The sequence below is a fragment of the Cricetulus griseus genome, assembly GCF_003668045.3.
Source record: "Cricetulus griseus strain 17A/GY chromosome 1 unlocalized genomic scaffold, alternate assembly CriGri-PICRH-1.0 chr1_0, whole genome shotgun sequence".
Taxonomy (NCBI): domain Eukaryota; kingdom Metazoa; phylum Chordata; class Mammalia; order Rodentia; family Cricetidae; genus Cricetulus; species Cricetulus griseus.
The window spans coordinates 50,969,819-50,986,603 of NW_023276806.1; the positions used below are offsets into that span (position 1 = coordinate 50,969,819).

Sequence of the window (16,785 nt, forward strand, 5' to 3'; positions counted from 1 at the left end):
CATTTGTCATTGCTTTGCCACACAGAACAGGAAAGGTGGCAGCAATGAGACACTAAAGGAACTGAGTCAGTAGGGGAGGAAAGCTGGTGCTCACTGGTTAGTCACATACACATCCTAGAAAACACTTTCTATCTGGCAAGCCTTGGGGTTACCTGGGTCTTAAATGGTTTAAAAAGCCAACTGAGGCTCTGAGGAAGCATTCCTGAAGACATCATGGTCAAGCTCATTCTTGCCACAGGTGAGTTGGTAATCAGACATAATGACTCAATGTTGCCTGGCTTCTTTTTGTTCTCAGAATCTGACAACCAGGAGGCATCTTCACACAATAGCTCTGTGCATTACCATTCTCTTTCATCATTTCAAATTTTCTTCCATCGTTCACCAAGTCTTCTTTTCTAACCTCAAGGCTGTGTAATAGCTCTTCTGCCTTCACTGGTGACACAGGCATAGACTTAAAACAGTCTCATTTTAACAATACTTTTCTCCTTGTTCCTGCTTTGTCCAGACATTCACCCCCCCCACACTCATCTTTCTATACCATCTGCCTTAAATTGACCTTTATATTTATTTACCTGTTTCCTGGGATTTTAAAGAGAAGACAATCAGTAAAAATTTAGATGCAGCTATCCTAGTTGTCACCCTCCATAGGCCTGCTGCACTGATGGAGTAAAAGTGTTACTCATAGACAACCATTCAAAGAGATTTATTCAGTAGTTGTTTTAAGCCAAGTCATTGAAATCTTACTACTTGCTCTAAGTTTGTGCTTTGTAAATTATGTTAAGCTACAGAAACTTTCTCAGATGAACAGTGAAGTTCAACATGTAAAAGATTCAGAAGTGGTCTGGTTACATGATGATGGTTCAGTCCTGTCATTCCAGTGATCAAGAGACATAGGAGAAGGCCCATCTGGGCTAATTAGTAAGACATGCTCTCTCAAAACCTGCTTTGTTGAAGCCAAGGAGAGGTACATGGAACTTCACATTGTTGTTCCTCTAGCAAGGTCTTTACAAAGATGCTTCAAAACACTCAGACTGTGGTAATATTGCTCTCTACTTTAGTGGGTGGTTTGACTGTTGGAAGGCTGGAATCAAACTCTGGAAGGTGAGACACAGTCTAAAGGGGTGAATACTAAGTAAAGTAAAGTGAAATAAGTTCAGGCATTTCTAGTTCTGTAGATAATAGACTTTACATTCATTAACAATTAGGACACAGAAGATGGACCAGGATGCCCATTGCCATTTTCCACTAAGTCATAAGAGTGGATTGAAATATATGTTCACTGAAAACAACACTGGCTGGAATGGCTGTAAAGTTTCATTTGGGCTGTTGCAATCTATGACTAGTAGGATGGCCTTCACTGTTTTGGAGTTTGATACTCAAGGATTTGGGCAGCTGTTTCACAGTAAATGTTTGTTCTTTCTCTAGGTTTGGCACTTCTGCTGAATTCTCAACTGGGTATGTCATAATTTCATGTTTTACTGTTTACAGACCTTTTTCCTACCATAAGCCTCAAATCTATAAGAGTTCCTCCTAATGTACTTTTCTTCTTATTTGTGATTTTTAAATTATACTCTCATATTCCTTTATTTGAAAAAATTGCCAAGAGATAAACCAATGAGGCAAAGAGATGGTTTTTCACTATTGGGAGTAAACTGTTTCAGCTCAGCTCTCAGTGCTATCCTCTGTGGTGTGCCCACCTTAGCATTAACAAACCAGCTACTCTTAGTCTATCAGAGGGGACCCTGACTGCAGGACCAAGATCTATCCCTGATGCATGAACTAGCTTGTTGGAGCCCATTCCGTATGGTGGGATGCCATGCTCAGCCTTAATGCAGTGGGGAGGAGCCTGGTCCTGTCTCTACTTAATGGGCCAGACTTTGTTGAACCCCCATGGGAACTCTTACCTTGTGTGAAGAGCGGATGGGGGCGGCTGGGGGAAGGTGATGGGGAGCAGAAAGAGGGCTGGCAGGAAGAACTGTGGTTGGAATGCAAAATGAAATTTAAGAAAAAAAACAGCTACTGTAGAGCCTCACAGAAACAGTGGCATGACGTCTGCCTTCTAAATGTACCCAAGATCCAAAAATTAATGTCACAGTTATAATAATCAACTTCAGTTCAGTGCCTGGTATCTAAGTGTCTGGACTCATGTAAAAGAGTCTTAGTATTGATTGCTTCCTCCTAGATAACAGGTGTCTGAGGCCCAACAAGTGAAAGAGGCAGGGCCAAACTGTCAGCAGAGTTCACGGCCATCTGCATCAGGCCACTGTTCTTATTCGCCTTCCACAGGTTCTTCCTACCAGCTGATGCGCTACTTGGCCCAGAACAGGCTAAGACTGGGCAGCTTCAGTCCTGCTGATACTGACCCCTGCCTGTGTACGCACCTCATCTATGCCTATGCTAGTATGTGGAACAACAAGATCACCAGGAAAAGCATGAATGACTTCATTGACTACCAAGCTTTAAATACCCTAAAAAGCGGGTCAGAGAAGGGTAGAGCTGTCTGATTTTATGTCTCTTGGTCAATAGTTGCCACATAGTAATGCTTCTTTAAATGTAGCTCAGAATCCATGGGTTTGGGATGAGGACCCAGCCAATGTCATCAGTTTTTATTGACATCAATTACATATAATTATTACATGCAACATGAATTTTGAGTACTGCCTACATCTTACAATGGTTCACGACCTTACTAGCATGTTTTTATTTCATGCACTTACCTTTCTCGTGGTGGATGTTCTTTACATAAAGGCCTCTTGAACATTTTCTTCCGCTCTAAATTTTTTATTAAAATATTCTTGGATTTTTTCTTTTTTTCAATTTTTTATTGAAAATTGATTCTTCTCTCATGCAATCCATCCTGACCACAATTTTACTTCTTCACTCCTCCCAGCTCTCCCACATACCCTTTCTCCCTCAGATTCACTCCTCCTCCACTTCCTCTTCAAAAAACAGGCCTCTGAGAGACAACAGTCAAATTGAACAAAACAAGATACAACGAGACAAAGCAAAGTCCCTCATATTGAGGCTGGATGAGGTGGCCCAATAGTAGGAAAAATGTCCCAAGAGCAGACAAAAGAGTCAGAGATATACCCACCCTCACTGTCAGGAGTCCCACAAAAAGCACCAAGCTAGCAGCCATAACATACATGCAGAGGACCTGGTGAAGACCCAAGTAGGCCTGTGCTTGCTGTTTGAGTCTCTGTGAGCCCATGTGAGCCCATGTGAGAGCCCTGCTTGGTTGACTCAGAGGGTCATGTTCTTTTTCCTGGTGTTCTTCATAACCTCTGACTCCTACATCTTTCCTATCACTTCATTTCAATTTCACTGATTTCTTTTTTATTGTCCAGTCATGTTTGGTACTACCCTAGGTCTCCAGACTGTCCAGTCTGTGGTTCATAGCTATCTAGGTGGTGCAGGGCATAGACTCACTCTCATGGGATGGGCCTCAAGTTAAACCAAACAATGGTTGACCACGTCCACAAATTCTGTGCCAACATTGTCCCAGCACATCTTAACAGACATGACAAAGTATAGGTAGAAGGTTTTATGACTGGGTTAGTGTCCAGATTTCCCTTTCTGTAGCTTACAGAGTATCTTCTTGAGACAGAGACTAGATCATGGAGATGAATGTTCCCTGAAGGCACCAGCTTGACCTCTCTACATCCAATGAGCTGTGTAGATGTTGTCCTTTGGCAAAGGGGCCCTGATGTCAGTTTGCAGTGAAGACCTTCTTTGCAAGCATCAGCCTGGGATGTTTAGGGATTTCCGTAGGACCCCTTCAGTTGAAAACTCGACTGTGAATTTTTGTTTTTTTCATATGGGTGTTTCACCTGCATGTATATCTATACACCACATTCATTTGGTGCCTGTGGAAGCCAGGAAGTATCACCAGATCCTCTGGAACTGAAGCTACAGACAGCTGTGAGCTGTCTACAAAGTGAGTGGGTTCTGGGAGCTGAACCCAAGTCCACTGGAAGAATAGCCAGTGCTCTTAACCTCTGAGCCATCTCTCCAGGCCCTGAATTTTACCAAAACATTTCCAGTATTTCTTTTCCAATGCAATCTGATAACCACTGTTGTATTTTTTTTCATTTTCTATGTGTTCAAATAGTCTGGTTTCCATTTATAAGTCTTATCATGTGCTATTCCCTTTCTGTATATTGCTTATTTCACTTAATACATCCTTCAAATTCACGTTATTGTAAATGATGGGTTTCATTATTTTTATAGCTGAAAAATAATTCATTATAATATATATATATATATATATATATATATATATATATATATTTCATTTCTGTATCCACTTGTCTATTGGTGGATATTAAATGGGATTCCATATATTGGATCTTATTATTCAATATTATGAAAACTATCTGAGTACTATTATCTTCAAGACACTGATTTCATTTCCTTTGGATAGTGGTGCTGATAAATCATGTGCAATCTGTATTTTGTGAGGAATCTCCACAGTGCTCTCTCTAGGCCATTTGTTCTTTACATTTAAGCCAGTAGTATTACTTTATACATCCTCAAAAATATTGGTTACTTTTCATCTGTTTATGATAGTCATTCTAACAGGTGTTAGGCTGTGCTTATAACTTGAATAGCTCTGATGCTGTTTACAGTCTCTGTGTTTGTTTTTATACACATCTTAGGCATTTGCCTTCTTTGAGAAATGTCTAATGAGACTTTTTCTCATTTTTCAATGATTAATTCTCTTCCAAATCCTGATTTTTCTAATGCTAACACCTTACCAGATATATAAAGTGGAAGTATTTTCTCCCATTCTAAAGTTCATGGGTGTTTTTATTCATTCTCATTTATTTTGAGGTTATCATCCAAAGTAAATGGTTTCATTATGGCAATTATGTCATAATATTTTGTATATACTTATGCATGTCCTTCCTCCTTCTCTGTCCCATTTTCCTTGCCTTTCTTTCTCACTGATTTTTTCCCCTGTTAAGTATCCTACCTTCTACTTTCATGTCACATGTATTCTGCTATTTTCTTTTTCCATTTGTGTGGTGTGTGTGTGTGTGTGTGTGTGTGTGTGTGTGTGTGTGTGTATGTGTGTTGTATGTTTATATGCATGTCTTTCTGTCCATGACCTCAGGTGTGTGGGTGTGCATGTGAATACCCATGCATGTAAAGACCCAAGGTTGAGGCAGGGTCTCTCAGTCACAAGCAGAGATCACCCATATGCCCATTGTCCATAGCCAACTTACTCTATGGATCTCTTTCTGCCTTCTGAAGCTGGAATTACAGGCAAACCATCATGCCTGCCTGGCATCCAAAGGCTCTAGGGATCCACACTCTCATCTTCACACTTTCTTTGCAACCACTTTAAAAGCTTATCTATCTCCTCACCCCCATTTCTATTTTTAACACGTGCACACACAAAAAAAAAATCTAGAGTCCATATATGAGAGAAAAATGTGGTGATTGATTATACACTCAAACTCTCAGATTTTTGCATAGTTAGGATAAAAGTAGATGAATAACATAAATATCTACCCTGAAACACATAAAACGGGATATGTTCAAACAAGTATATCAATGTTTCCAACTTAAGTCATAGAAACTTCTGTCATATAAAATTATTAATGTTCAAAATTTCATAGATGAGTTACATGATTTTTCATGAGTGCTCATATCTTTTAGTTTATTTATTTTACTTAGTTATTGGTTTTTTGAGACAGAGTTTCTCTGTGTAACAGCCTTGGCTGTCCTGAAACTCACTTTGTAGACTAGGCTGGACTCAAACTCACAGAGATCCACCTGTCTCTGCCTCCTGAGTGCTGAGATTAAAGGCATGCACCACCACCACCCAGCTATTAGATTTTTATTATTAAATTTTTTAAATATATTTATCATATTCTTCCATTCCACCAAGTCCTTCCAGATCCTTTCACCCTCCCCACCCACCCAACTTTAAGTTCTTTCTCACAATAAAATAAACAATACCACAACCCTCCCCCTTTAAAAAAAAAGGAACCAAAATAAAACACCCAAAATAGCAAGCTGTAACCAAAAAAAAGCACACACAAAAGAACTGTGGCTTCCATTATATATGCTAATCAACTACTCATGAACATGAGATCTGTATTGGAAGGGTTAATATATGCAGATATTTCTCTGTTAGAGAAAACTGATTTTCCCTTTCCCAGCGGGTATAATGACCACTGAGTTGCTAACCTTTACCCTAGCAGCTGGATTTTCTTTAATTCATTCATTTTTAATATAGCAGTATAAAGCAAGGTAAAACAAAAACTATATCAAAGACAAGACAGACCTACAGAAGGAAAAGAGCACAAGAGAAGACACAACAGTCAGACTCCCATTAGTTTGCACTCTCAGGAATCCCATAAAACATTAAACACAGAGGACCTGGTGCAGTCCCATGAGAGTCATGTGCATGTTTCTTCCATCTCTGTGAGTTCACATGAGCTTGGCTTATGTTGACTTAGCAGGTCTTGTTTTCTTGGTGTCCTCCGTTCCCTCTCGCTCTTACATTCTCTTCCAAAGGACTCCCTGAGCTCTTGGGAGAGGGATTTGATGGAGACATCCCATTTAGGTCTGAGTGTCCCAAAGTCTCTTACTTTCTGCATAATTCTGGCTGTGGGTTCCTGTATTTGTTTCCATCTGCTTTGGGAGAAAGCTTCTCTGATGATAGCTGAACAAGGCGTTGATCTATGAGTATAGCCCAATATCATTAGGAGTCATTTTATCACTATGTTTTTTTTTCTTTTTTTAGACCAACATTATTTGGTTTTACCCCAGGTCCTATGCTATCTAGTCTCAGGTTCTTGGTCACCCATCAGTGTTTGGTATGAGTTCCATCTCAAGGAAGGGGCCTTGAATCAGATCCATTATTGGCTGGTTACTCCCACAAACTTTGAAACACCATTGCCTTAGCTTATCTAAGTACACCATTGTAGATAAAGGGTTTGTGGCTGGATTGGTGTTTACATTTCCCTTTTGAGAGTGTGCAGAGTACATTCTTGTACCAAAGATGCTGGAACATAGGGGGTGAAGGCTCTATATAGACACCAGTTAGTTATTTTCATGTTCAATGAGTTGTGTGGGTGTTGTCCTCAGCAATCAGGCCTTGCTGTCAGTTTATGGAGAGCAACTTATGTAGTCTTTGCAATAGCCCGGGCTGTCTGGGGATTCTTTTGGGGCTCCTTTGGCCAAGAACTCAACTAGATATAACCCAGTTCCACTACTGGAAGCTTTGTTTAGGGACAAGAGATGGTCAGTTGGGACTCTGTCTCCCTCATTATATAGCGATTTCATTTAAATTGCTTTTACATATGTATATATTTTAGGAAATTTCTACTGTGTTAGGGTTCCATAACCCTCAAAACGCCCCTTAATTTTAGCTGCCTCTCCCTTTATTCCCTTCCATAACCCATCCTCCCATATTCCCCACGTAATCCTCTCATTCCAGCCTCCCCATCCACCCATAGCTCTCTATGCCATTTCACTTTCCCAGTGAGATCTATTCTCTTTAGTCCCTTGCTGTATACCTACCCTCTGTAGGTCCATGGATTGAGAATCTGAATTTGATTCTGCCGTAGCTTGGTTATCATTAACTTCACATCTAATAGCAACACATAAGCAAATACATACCATATTTGTCTTTCTACATCTGAGATGATTTTTTTTCTGGTTCCATCCTTTTGCCTGAAATTTTCATGTTCTCTTTTTTTAAACTCCTTAGTACTTGATTTCATCCACCCCTCTCTTCAGAATCATTTCACAGTTTATTCTTGAATTTGTTGCCCATGTTTTGGAGACCATATTTTAAAAGTTACTGCCTAGACTATTCTCAGAGAGGTCTCCATTTATTTTCTTTTAGTAGTTTGATAGTCTTGTGTTTATCTCTTTAATCCAGTCAGAGATGATTTTTAGATATTGTATGTGACATCAGTCCAACAACTTTATTCTTCTGAGATACACAATGCTGGCCCTTCTGGTCTAGGAGCTATGTGTTAAGTAGCAAGGATGTAGACAATCTGTTGCATCAGTGAGATGATTTGCATGTGAAGAATAGGGCCTATGTTTATTCCTTTCCTTATCTTCTTTGGAGAGTTTATGGGAAAAGGAAACTCCAAATAACCTCAGCTACTTATATCAGGAAACAAGAGTGGAGGATATTAGGATTTAGACATCATTGAGTCTACAAATTAAACAACTTGATGTATTCTAATAGAGTTCTTCTTTGTGTAAAAACCAAATAAGGCCTCATATCTACTAATTAGCAGTTTAACCACATGAGCAATAAGGAAGACTCGGGTGACTTCTTCCAGTGGTAATGGCACTATCACAGTGCAGCTGGAGGAACATATGCTGTGATTCCCAAACTAGAAATAAACTCCTTTACCAGGCTTTTGTGACAAGTGTGGCCCTATAGTTCTTGCAACAAAACTACATAGACCATTTAAAAAATATAGATGTACCCCAGCACACAGAATCAGAATCTCTAAGAAAGATACAATAACCCTAGAATTTTAATGTCTTCTCACAACCCTTATGATTTATTATTATAGGAGTGATGTTCATAGTCAATATTCTCAAGAATTTGTGTAATTCTAGCCTAAAAAGTTTATACTAACTGTGAAAGAGGCTCAGAAGATAATAATATTCAAACAATATTCATTCCAACCAATGGAATAGAATATGGGCTAATTATACTTTTAAGATATAGACACCATAATTATTGTCAGTCACTACCCTAAAAAAAAAACCACACAATTCTACAATTCAGATGTTCCTCAGGGACTTGAACTGCATTTATGGCAAAAACACAAAGAACGTTTATAAAAATGTGCTATAGTGTCAAGACAACACCTAATAATATCAGCTGTATTACCTAGTGAAGCTCTTTTAAATAAGAGGACCCATGAATTTTGAAATCATTCTGTATCTTTTGCTTTTAAGGAACACCCAGCTGAAAACCCTCCTGGCCATTGGAGGCTGGGACTTTGGACCTGCCCCATAAGTTCTCTCTAGAAAAACAGTTGTTCATTGACTATTGAAAGCAAGCTAGCCTAACACAGCCTCTATTGCAGTACTTCACAACATCTGAGGTGTGAAAGGAATCCAATAAGTGAATGAGTTGACCCTATAAATTGACTGGAACCTTACTTCTAAGCAGAACATATTGGAAAGATTACTATGGTGTCAAATGTTTAAATTCAAGTGGGTATTCAAGTCCAGCACCCTTTGAGTATTAGTTACCTGCTTCCAACGTGCCTCTACCTAAAGTATTTCAAGGTACAAGGGCTCAGGAAGGCCTTGTACCACTTCTAAAAGTCTACTCATAAATAAGACTTCTTGAAGAACACATGAACTTGGAGGGTATTTGAAGACAACGTGGTAAGTTAACAAAGATAATTTGGGAATAATTCAATTAGGGATAACAAAACAAAGGGAATGCTGAGTTGTGAGGCTGACAGCAGTAGTGATGCAAAGGGAGGCTGGGGCAAAAATAGGAACAAGTATTAAGAAGGTTGAGGGCTCAGAGGTAAAAATTGGGCTGTAAAGTGTTTTTATTTCAATATGTTAGTATCAGAGAGGCCTTACCCTGCCTTCTTCTGGTCTCTCTCAGGTTCAGTAACATGTTCTCCACTCTTCACAACCGCCAGACTTTCATTAACTCAGCCATCAAATTCCTGCACCAGTATAGGTTTGACGGGCTGAACCTGGACTGGCAGTTTCCCCAGGTCTCATGGGAGCCCTGCTAAGGACAAGCATCTCTTCACCATCCTCGAGCAGGTGAGGAAAGCAGGAAAAGCCAGAAGTATCTTCAGCTGTAGAAGATTCAAAGTCTGTTTTTTCCAAGGAGAACTAAGTGGTTACAGAGTAAAACCAAACTCAACTGAATCATAACATTGCAAAGATCCTGCTGTATAAAGTACCAATTCAACAAGTTACATTCTCCATATATCACATTGTTTAGGAATGATGATTCACACTTAATGCATGTTTTAATTGAGAGTATCATACATTGTATTTTGATCATAACTTCCTCTCTCTCATCTTCTCCCACATCCACCTCTGATTCCATACCCACTCAGCTTTGTGTAATTTAAACACACACACACACACACACACACACACACACACACACACACACACACAATTCCAATTAGTGCTGTTTACTCTTGGTTGTACGGCCATCCACTGGAGCATGTCCCACCTATCAGGGACCACACCTTTAAAGAAAGTTAACTTCTCCTGGAAGCTATCAATTACCAATCATTCCTTCAGTAGGGATGGAATTGCTTGACAACCTCCCCATTCCATGCTGGTATTTTGTCTGGTTGAACTCGCACAGATCTTCGTGTATTAAGTGTTCTATGATAAAAGTACCATAAGTGCTATGATCTGTATTCTACAGCTAAGCAACTAAGGATCAATCATAGATGCCCGTGTTGTCTAACAACAGTGCCAGGAGTGATTATATGAGACAATCTGTTGTCATTGTAGTAATACATGCTCTGTGGCAAATATTGAGTTTAGGGTTAAAATAAGAATAAGGCAAAATCTTTGGCTTTGAAGAACATACCCTATGAGGCAGAAGACTGAAACATAACCAATGCTTGCAGACACATGATTATGATAAATGCCTTGATAAGGGTCTACAGAGTAAAAGAGAAACCCAGAGAAGTTTGTATGAAGCAGGATCAGAGTTTACCCCAATAAGTGATGCTTCATCATGGTCTTGGGAAAACATTAGTGTTCCCCAATTAGATCGGAATGGGCAGGTCACAAGTGAAGACTCGGAGATCAGTGATCAAGTGATTGGGAGAAAGATTATGAGCTTCCACAGGTAGCAGGGTCTTTTAGCTAAAGAATAAGAATTCTCCCTTGAGATAATTGGGGACACTGTGAAGGAATATATACAGTGGAGAAATATGACCAAACTTTTGGTTTTGACTATTTCTCTGACATGAACCACAAACAAGTAGAGTCATCAGGCAAAGTTCAAGTGGAGGCTACTGATATAAATTAAGGGACAGGTGATCAGAGGGAAGCAATTCTTTGACACTGAGGGGAGGAGGGTGTATGCAAAGAGGTTTGAAGATAGAAATCAGTGGGACCTGGGGATCAATTTATAGTAGAAAATAATAGAAGACTCCCACTTTTCTGAGTCAAAGGGCTAAGAGGGCATAAATGGGATGGTTAAGATGATAGATTCAGCAAAAGAGTGGTTTTGGAGCAGGAGAATTGGCTCCTTTAAGCAGAGCATAGAGGTATATCTGAATAGCCAGAATGCATCAGGTGAATACCAATCTAGAGCTCAGGTGAAAGAAGTTGACTTGATGGACTGGTGTTAACAGCAACAGGGATGATCACCAAACAAAAATGAATGCATTATCAAGTCAAAGACGACAGATGGCTTTTAATTTATTCCATTCTTTTCTTCTATTTTCTACTCCTTTTTGGCGCAATCTCTACCACTGACCTATATGTACAGCCACACATTATTTCCATCTGGTGCCATATACTAGATCGCCCGGTAGCCTCTGGAGAGTTTCAACACTAACTCATGGAGTCAACCAGATTATTTTTGTCCAGTAGCTGAGTATGGGACACAGTAACTCCATTCCTTTATTTTTTATTTGTATTTATTCTTTGGTAATTTCATACATGAATCAATGTACTTAGATCATATTCATTACCTTCCCCTCCACTACCTGCTTTCAGTTCTCTCCAGACTTCCCTCATCCCACTCCCAAATTTAGGGTTTCCGTTTTCAGAGGCCAATGACTGCTGCTCATATTTACATGGGTGTATAGCGCCATCTAGTGGAGTATGAGCAAATTACCACGGGCGATACAGCTGAGGAAAACTGATTGTCTTTCTCACTACATGTAGCCAGCCAATAGCTCCTCACCTAAAGGTGAGACCTCCTGAAGCTCTTCCCACTGAGGTGTTGATTGGCTTGACCTTGTGCCAGTCTTGAGAAAACAAGAACCCGCAACTGTTGTGAGTTCGTGGACGCAACAGCCCCATCGTAGCAAGAAGGCATTATTTCTCAGCAATCTTCCCCAACCTCTGGCTCACCCCATTTTCTCCAATGTTCCAAGCGCCTTGGGGAAATAAATTGTGAGCCAGATATCCCGTTTTGAGCAGAACACTCCACGGTCACTTCTTCTCTGCATTTCCACCAGTTTTGTGAGTCTGCATTACTTGTCATCTGCTGCATAGAGACCCCTCCCTGGTGAGGGATGAGGGATGAGGGTTGCACTAGTCTGTGGGTACAAGGATAAGTGATTTAGGAGGTAGTTTGATACTATTTTCCTTAGGAAGACAGGAGTTGTAGAGCCTATGACTCCCAAACTCACAGGTTCTTGGCCACACAGTTCTACAGTGCCATCCAGTTCTAGTGGGTAACCAACAGCAACGGTAATAGCCTGCTTCCTGGGAGTCTCTGGGACCCCATGACCAACAGCTTGAAGACTCACATCCCACAGCCGGTACTGGGTTTTCTGTCTGATAACCTATGACTTCCCATCTGTAGGTAACTCCAATTAAAATGTATTTGGGGAAGCTTATAAAACAGTAGGCTTCCATGTGTTTTTGACAAACATTCTTAATGTTATCCTTCCTCGTACCCCTAATGTGCTCTTACACTAACATCCCACTCCACATTTAACCCCTCCCCATTATTCCCCTTTGCCCCTCCAGACTATCTGTTGTCGACTATCCTACCCCTCTTCTCCCACTCCCCACCTCACCCACCCCTAACCCCAACCCCACCCCCTACCCCCGAATTACGCTCTGTCTCCCATCCCTGTGCCCCAATGGCCCCTTTCTGGTTTCCTGGCTTCTACAATCTCTATTTTTAATTGAAACATGCCTCCAGGCCAAAGTTGTAGGTCTGCCCACTACAACAGTGCAATAAAAACCATATACCTTGCAATATTTCAAGACAGCTCTAACACCCTTCTTATAATGCCTCTTCATCTAGTAAAATGTCCTAGTAACTTGACCGATAGCACACATGGCAATTTCTGTAAGCATTCTGTTTAAAAATGACCTGTCACTCCAAAATAAGGTTGACCCCAAAATAGGCTTTCATGTAAGATTAAAGTCACAAAAGGTAGAGGTAGATTACCGTCTAGCACTGGATTGTGCTTGTCACCCAGCCCTTACCACCTTCTCCTTTAGTTAAGTTTGCATTTCATTCAGTGAGATGTTGGTCCTAAGATACACTTCAGCTACTGGAAAAAGAGAAAACGTTCACCACCACCAAAGGCTGGGTTTAGGGAACTGTTTCAAGGGATGGATGCTTCAGAATGTGGTGATGGTGGGAAAGCGCTCAGTCATCTGGGATCTAGATTTCAGATGACTGGCTACTGACTTTAGATGGGACATAGTGAAGTTTCCTAAACCCCAAGAATATTAAATGGCTGTTAATACCATCTGTTGTACTGACTTTATTGAGATGATGACAGACTAAGTAAAACAAAATATGCAGGTGTTTCTCAGTGTGTGTGTGTGTGTGTGTGTGTGTGTGTGTGTGTGTGTGTGTTATTAGAAGAGCTGAAATGAACTTGTGATGTTCTCTACTGTACTTTAATATTCTGTAGGAAATGCGTGAAGCTTTTGAACAGGAAGCCTTTCAGAACAATAGCCCCAGGCTGATGATCACTGCTACAGTGGCTGGTGTCATCCTCACCATCCAGTCTGGCTATGAGATCCCCCAACTGTCACAGTAAGTGACCTACCATATTCTGGAATTCTTGTGGGAGTATAAGCAGCAGATCTTCATCCTAGGGATGTTTTGCTGCACATGAACTTTGTGAATAGGCTTTGAAAGAGTGAGTTTTCTGGCATGGGCATGACAAATGACCATCAGAAATGATTTAAACAGCATCCTTCGTCCACAGCTCCCTAGACTACATCCAGGTCATGACTTACAATCTCCATGGCTCCCAAGATGGCTACACTGGGAAAAACAGTCCCCTTTACAAATCCCTAAATGACACTGGTACCAACACCTTCCTCAATGTGGTAAGAACCCTACACACATGCAAATGCAGACTAGAAATGGTCCAAATCCTGAGAGGTTCATCATAAAATTTTGAGTGTGCAGTATTCTTTTATACCTCATTAACCACAGCTTCATTGAAGTATTTTGGAAAGAAAACTAATAAATTATCAATAAATAACTTGAACAGTTAGGACAGGAACTAACATAACTCAGCACAGGTCACCAGCTCCCTAAGGCCGATAGCTAACCTTCTATCAGTGCAGGATTACATCATGACCTATTGGAATGAAAATGGAGCCGCTCCTGAGAAGCTCATTTTTGGATTCCCAGCATATGGACAAACCTTCACCCTGAGTGACCCCTCCAACACTGGAATCTGTGCCCCTACCATTAGTGCTGGTGCACTAGGGCCATATACAGAAGAGTCTGGCATCTGGGCCTATTATGAGGTCAGTACATTGTCTTACAATGCTCTATGATTATCGGGCCCAGAGCTGTGCCCAGAGATTTGCCCAGGGATTGAGGGATAGAAATCTACTGAATTTGAATGCTCATTATGTCCAGTATCTACCTGCTATAAGTAGGGTATCATTCCAAAGGCTTGGAAGTTTTGTATTTACACTCTATATTTAATAAATTGAAGAATAGTTAATAATATATAATATACCTTCATGCAGCGGGAACATTCTTAAGTCTACTTATATGGATAAATGAACATATGTCCCATATTACTACAGATTCTAAAAACCCAACCCTAAAATATGGACAGCAAATGAGCATTTGAAAACAGCATGAGCTGAGGGTGTTGCTCAGTGGTCTAGATCTTGCCTTAATGAGTATGTCAAGTACCATTCACTTTAAAAATATATCATAGTGTACAATGATATGTCATGAATATTTCTGTCTGCTACGGTGCTGTCTATATAAAGCTGTTATATCAGAATGCAGAGGCAAAGGGGCTACCAGTTTGAAGTCTAGGCTATAGACTGAGACTCTATATAAAAAAGCAAATACATAATGAAAAAAACATGGGCTGTGGATGAGGCTCAGTTTCAGAGTATTTTATGTAGCACAAGCAGTACCATGAGTTTCATCCCCAGAACCATAAAAAAAAAATCTCAGACTTCTTAACTCCAAATAAAACCCACTAGAAAACTGAGGAAAACCCCACTAGATACATACATTAAAGGAAGAAAAATGTATCTTTCTCTCTTTCGTGGCATAATATTTAAGGATTATTATCTCTTAACTTTTAAAGATTTGTACCTTCCTGAATGATGGAGCCACTGAAGCCTGGGATGGTGCTCAGGAAGTGCCCTACACCTATCAGGGCAACAAATGGGTTGGCTATGATAATGTCAAGAGCTTTCATATCAAGGTAAGTCAGTCCCATGGATGTTCTGAGGCCCCAACCCTGAGCTTCAAGTGATCAAATGATTACTGTTATCCTCTATCCTTTAACAGGCTGAATGGCTTAAACAAAACAGTCTTGGAGGTGCCATGCTCATGGACCCTTGACATGGATGATTTCTCTGGTGCTTTCTGCAACCAGGGACAGTTTTCTCTGACATCTACCCTGAAGAATGCCCTTGAAGTGCACAGTAAAAGTATGTAACACCAGGGACATGCCAAGGGTGTGCAAATATCCCTCCAATTGGAAGGGAGCCTTGACATGCATATCTCCATTGTCCATGAAGACTCTTTCTCCTTCATCCCACTGCTCTTGCTCAAGTGACAATCACTGAGCTTTTATAAACCCTCAACTTCCATGCCAGGGATGGTATGCCTTTAAGGCAAGCCAAGAATACCTGGAAGCAGGGTCCAGGTCTGCTAAGTCTTGAGGTGTACAACCATCTACAGAAATTGTGCTGGCCATCACCAAGAGCATCTACGGCACTATGGAGCTGTTATCTGATGTCTCACTCACCCCTCTCTGGGGAGATTTAACAGGAAGGCTTAACAGTACTCTCATGTCACTATACATAGTTTTTAGTATTTTTATCTGGATCTTCAAAACTTCTTACTTTACATAGTAGATACTCGACAAGTATATTTTAAGTTGTATATAGAAAAAACACTTTTTTATTTGAAGTCCAGCTGGCTTTGAGTCAAAATAGGAAGACAGGGAAATGGGTGAGGACTTTGGTTGGTAAAACTTCTTAAATCCTGAGCATAAAGCTATCCTCTGATCTAACCCCCAATCAAGTCCACCATGCCCATACTTCTCTTCACCTACAGAGGAAGTCTGCCTTCTCATGAGGGTCCCTGCTCATCACTTTGTGTTGTTTCTCAGGTTGTATGGCATCTGTTTCAGATCTTCAGCAAGTAAATACTGTGGAAGTAGGAACCTGAAGAGAGGCTCTGAGGCTGTAGGTTCTGTGTCACCTATACCAGCAGGGTGATCAAATTGCCTCTGGCACTGCCCAAACGGAATCTCATCCCAGCACAATTTCCAAATGGACCTTTTCCTCAAAACAATCTGTTATGAAGAAACCAGTTGTGAACTTGTCCCTGTAAGCTTTTCCCAGGGCTCTGATGTCTCCTTTCCTCCTTACAAAGGTCATCTTGAATCTACCTAAAGTACCAAAATCAAACCAATAGTCAAAACATGAGTTCCCTTGAGGAGTTTTGTAATTTCGTGAAAACCCTTTCTTGGTGTGTAAATACCAGCTGCCTCTGATGAAAGGTGAAGAGACTGTGTGAGAATGTAGTGAAGCCACCACACTACAGTCTTCTGTCTTCCTGTGTACATCTGTATAATGACTGAGGCTGTG

At 40.5% G+C, this 16,785-nt stretch overlaps 1 protein-coding gene across 1 annotated transcript; it reads left to right on the plus strand.

The window, feature by feature from the left end:
* The first annotated feature begins 213 nt into the window (after nt 1-213).
* Chia (chitinase acidic) lies at nt 214-16,413 on the plus strand. Its single transcript, XM_027393530.1, is given in 14 exon segments — nt 214-238; nt 1,426-1,455; nt 2,287-2,479; nt 8,947-9,003; nt 9,617-9,722; nt 9,724-9,783; nt 13,608-13,732; nt 13,908-14,031; nt 14,275-14,460; nt 15,270-15,389; nt 15,476-15,517; nt 15,519-15,618; nt 16,305-16,337; nt 16,340-16,413. Coding segments are annotated over 14 exon segments (1,275 nt in total).
* The last annotated feature ends 372 nt before the right edge of the window (nt 16,414-16,785 follow it).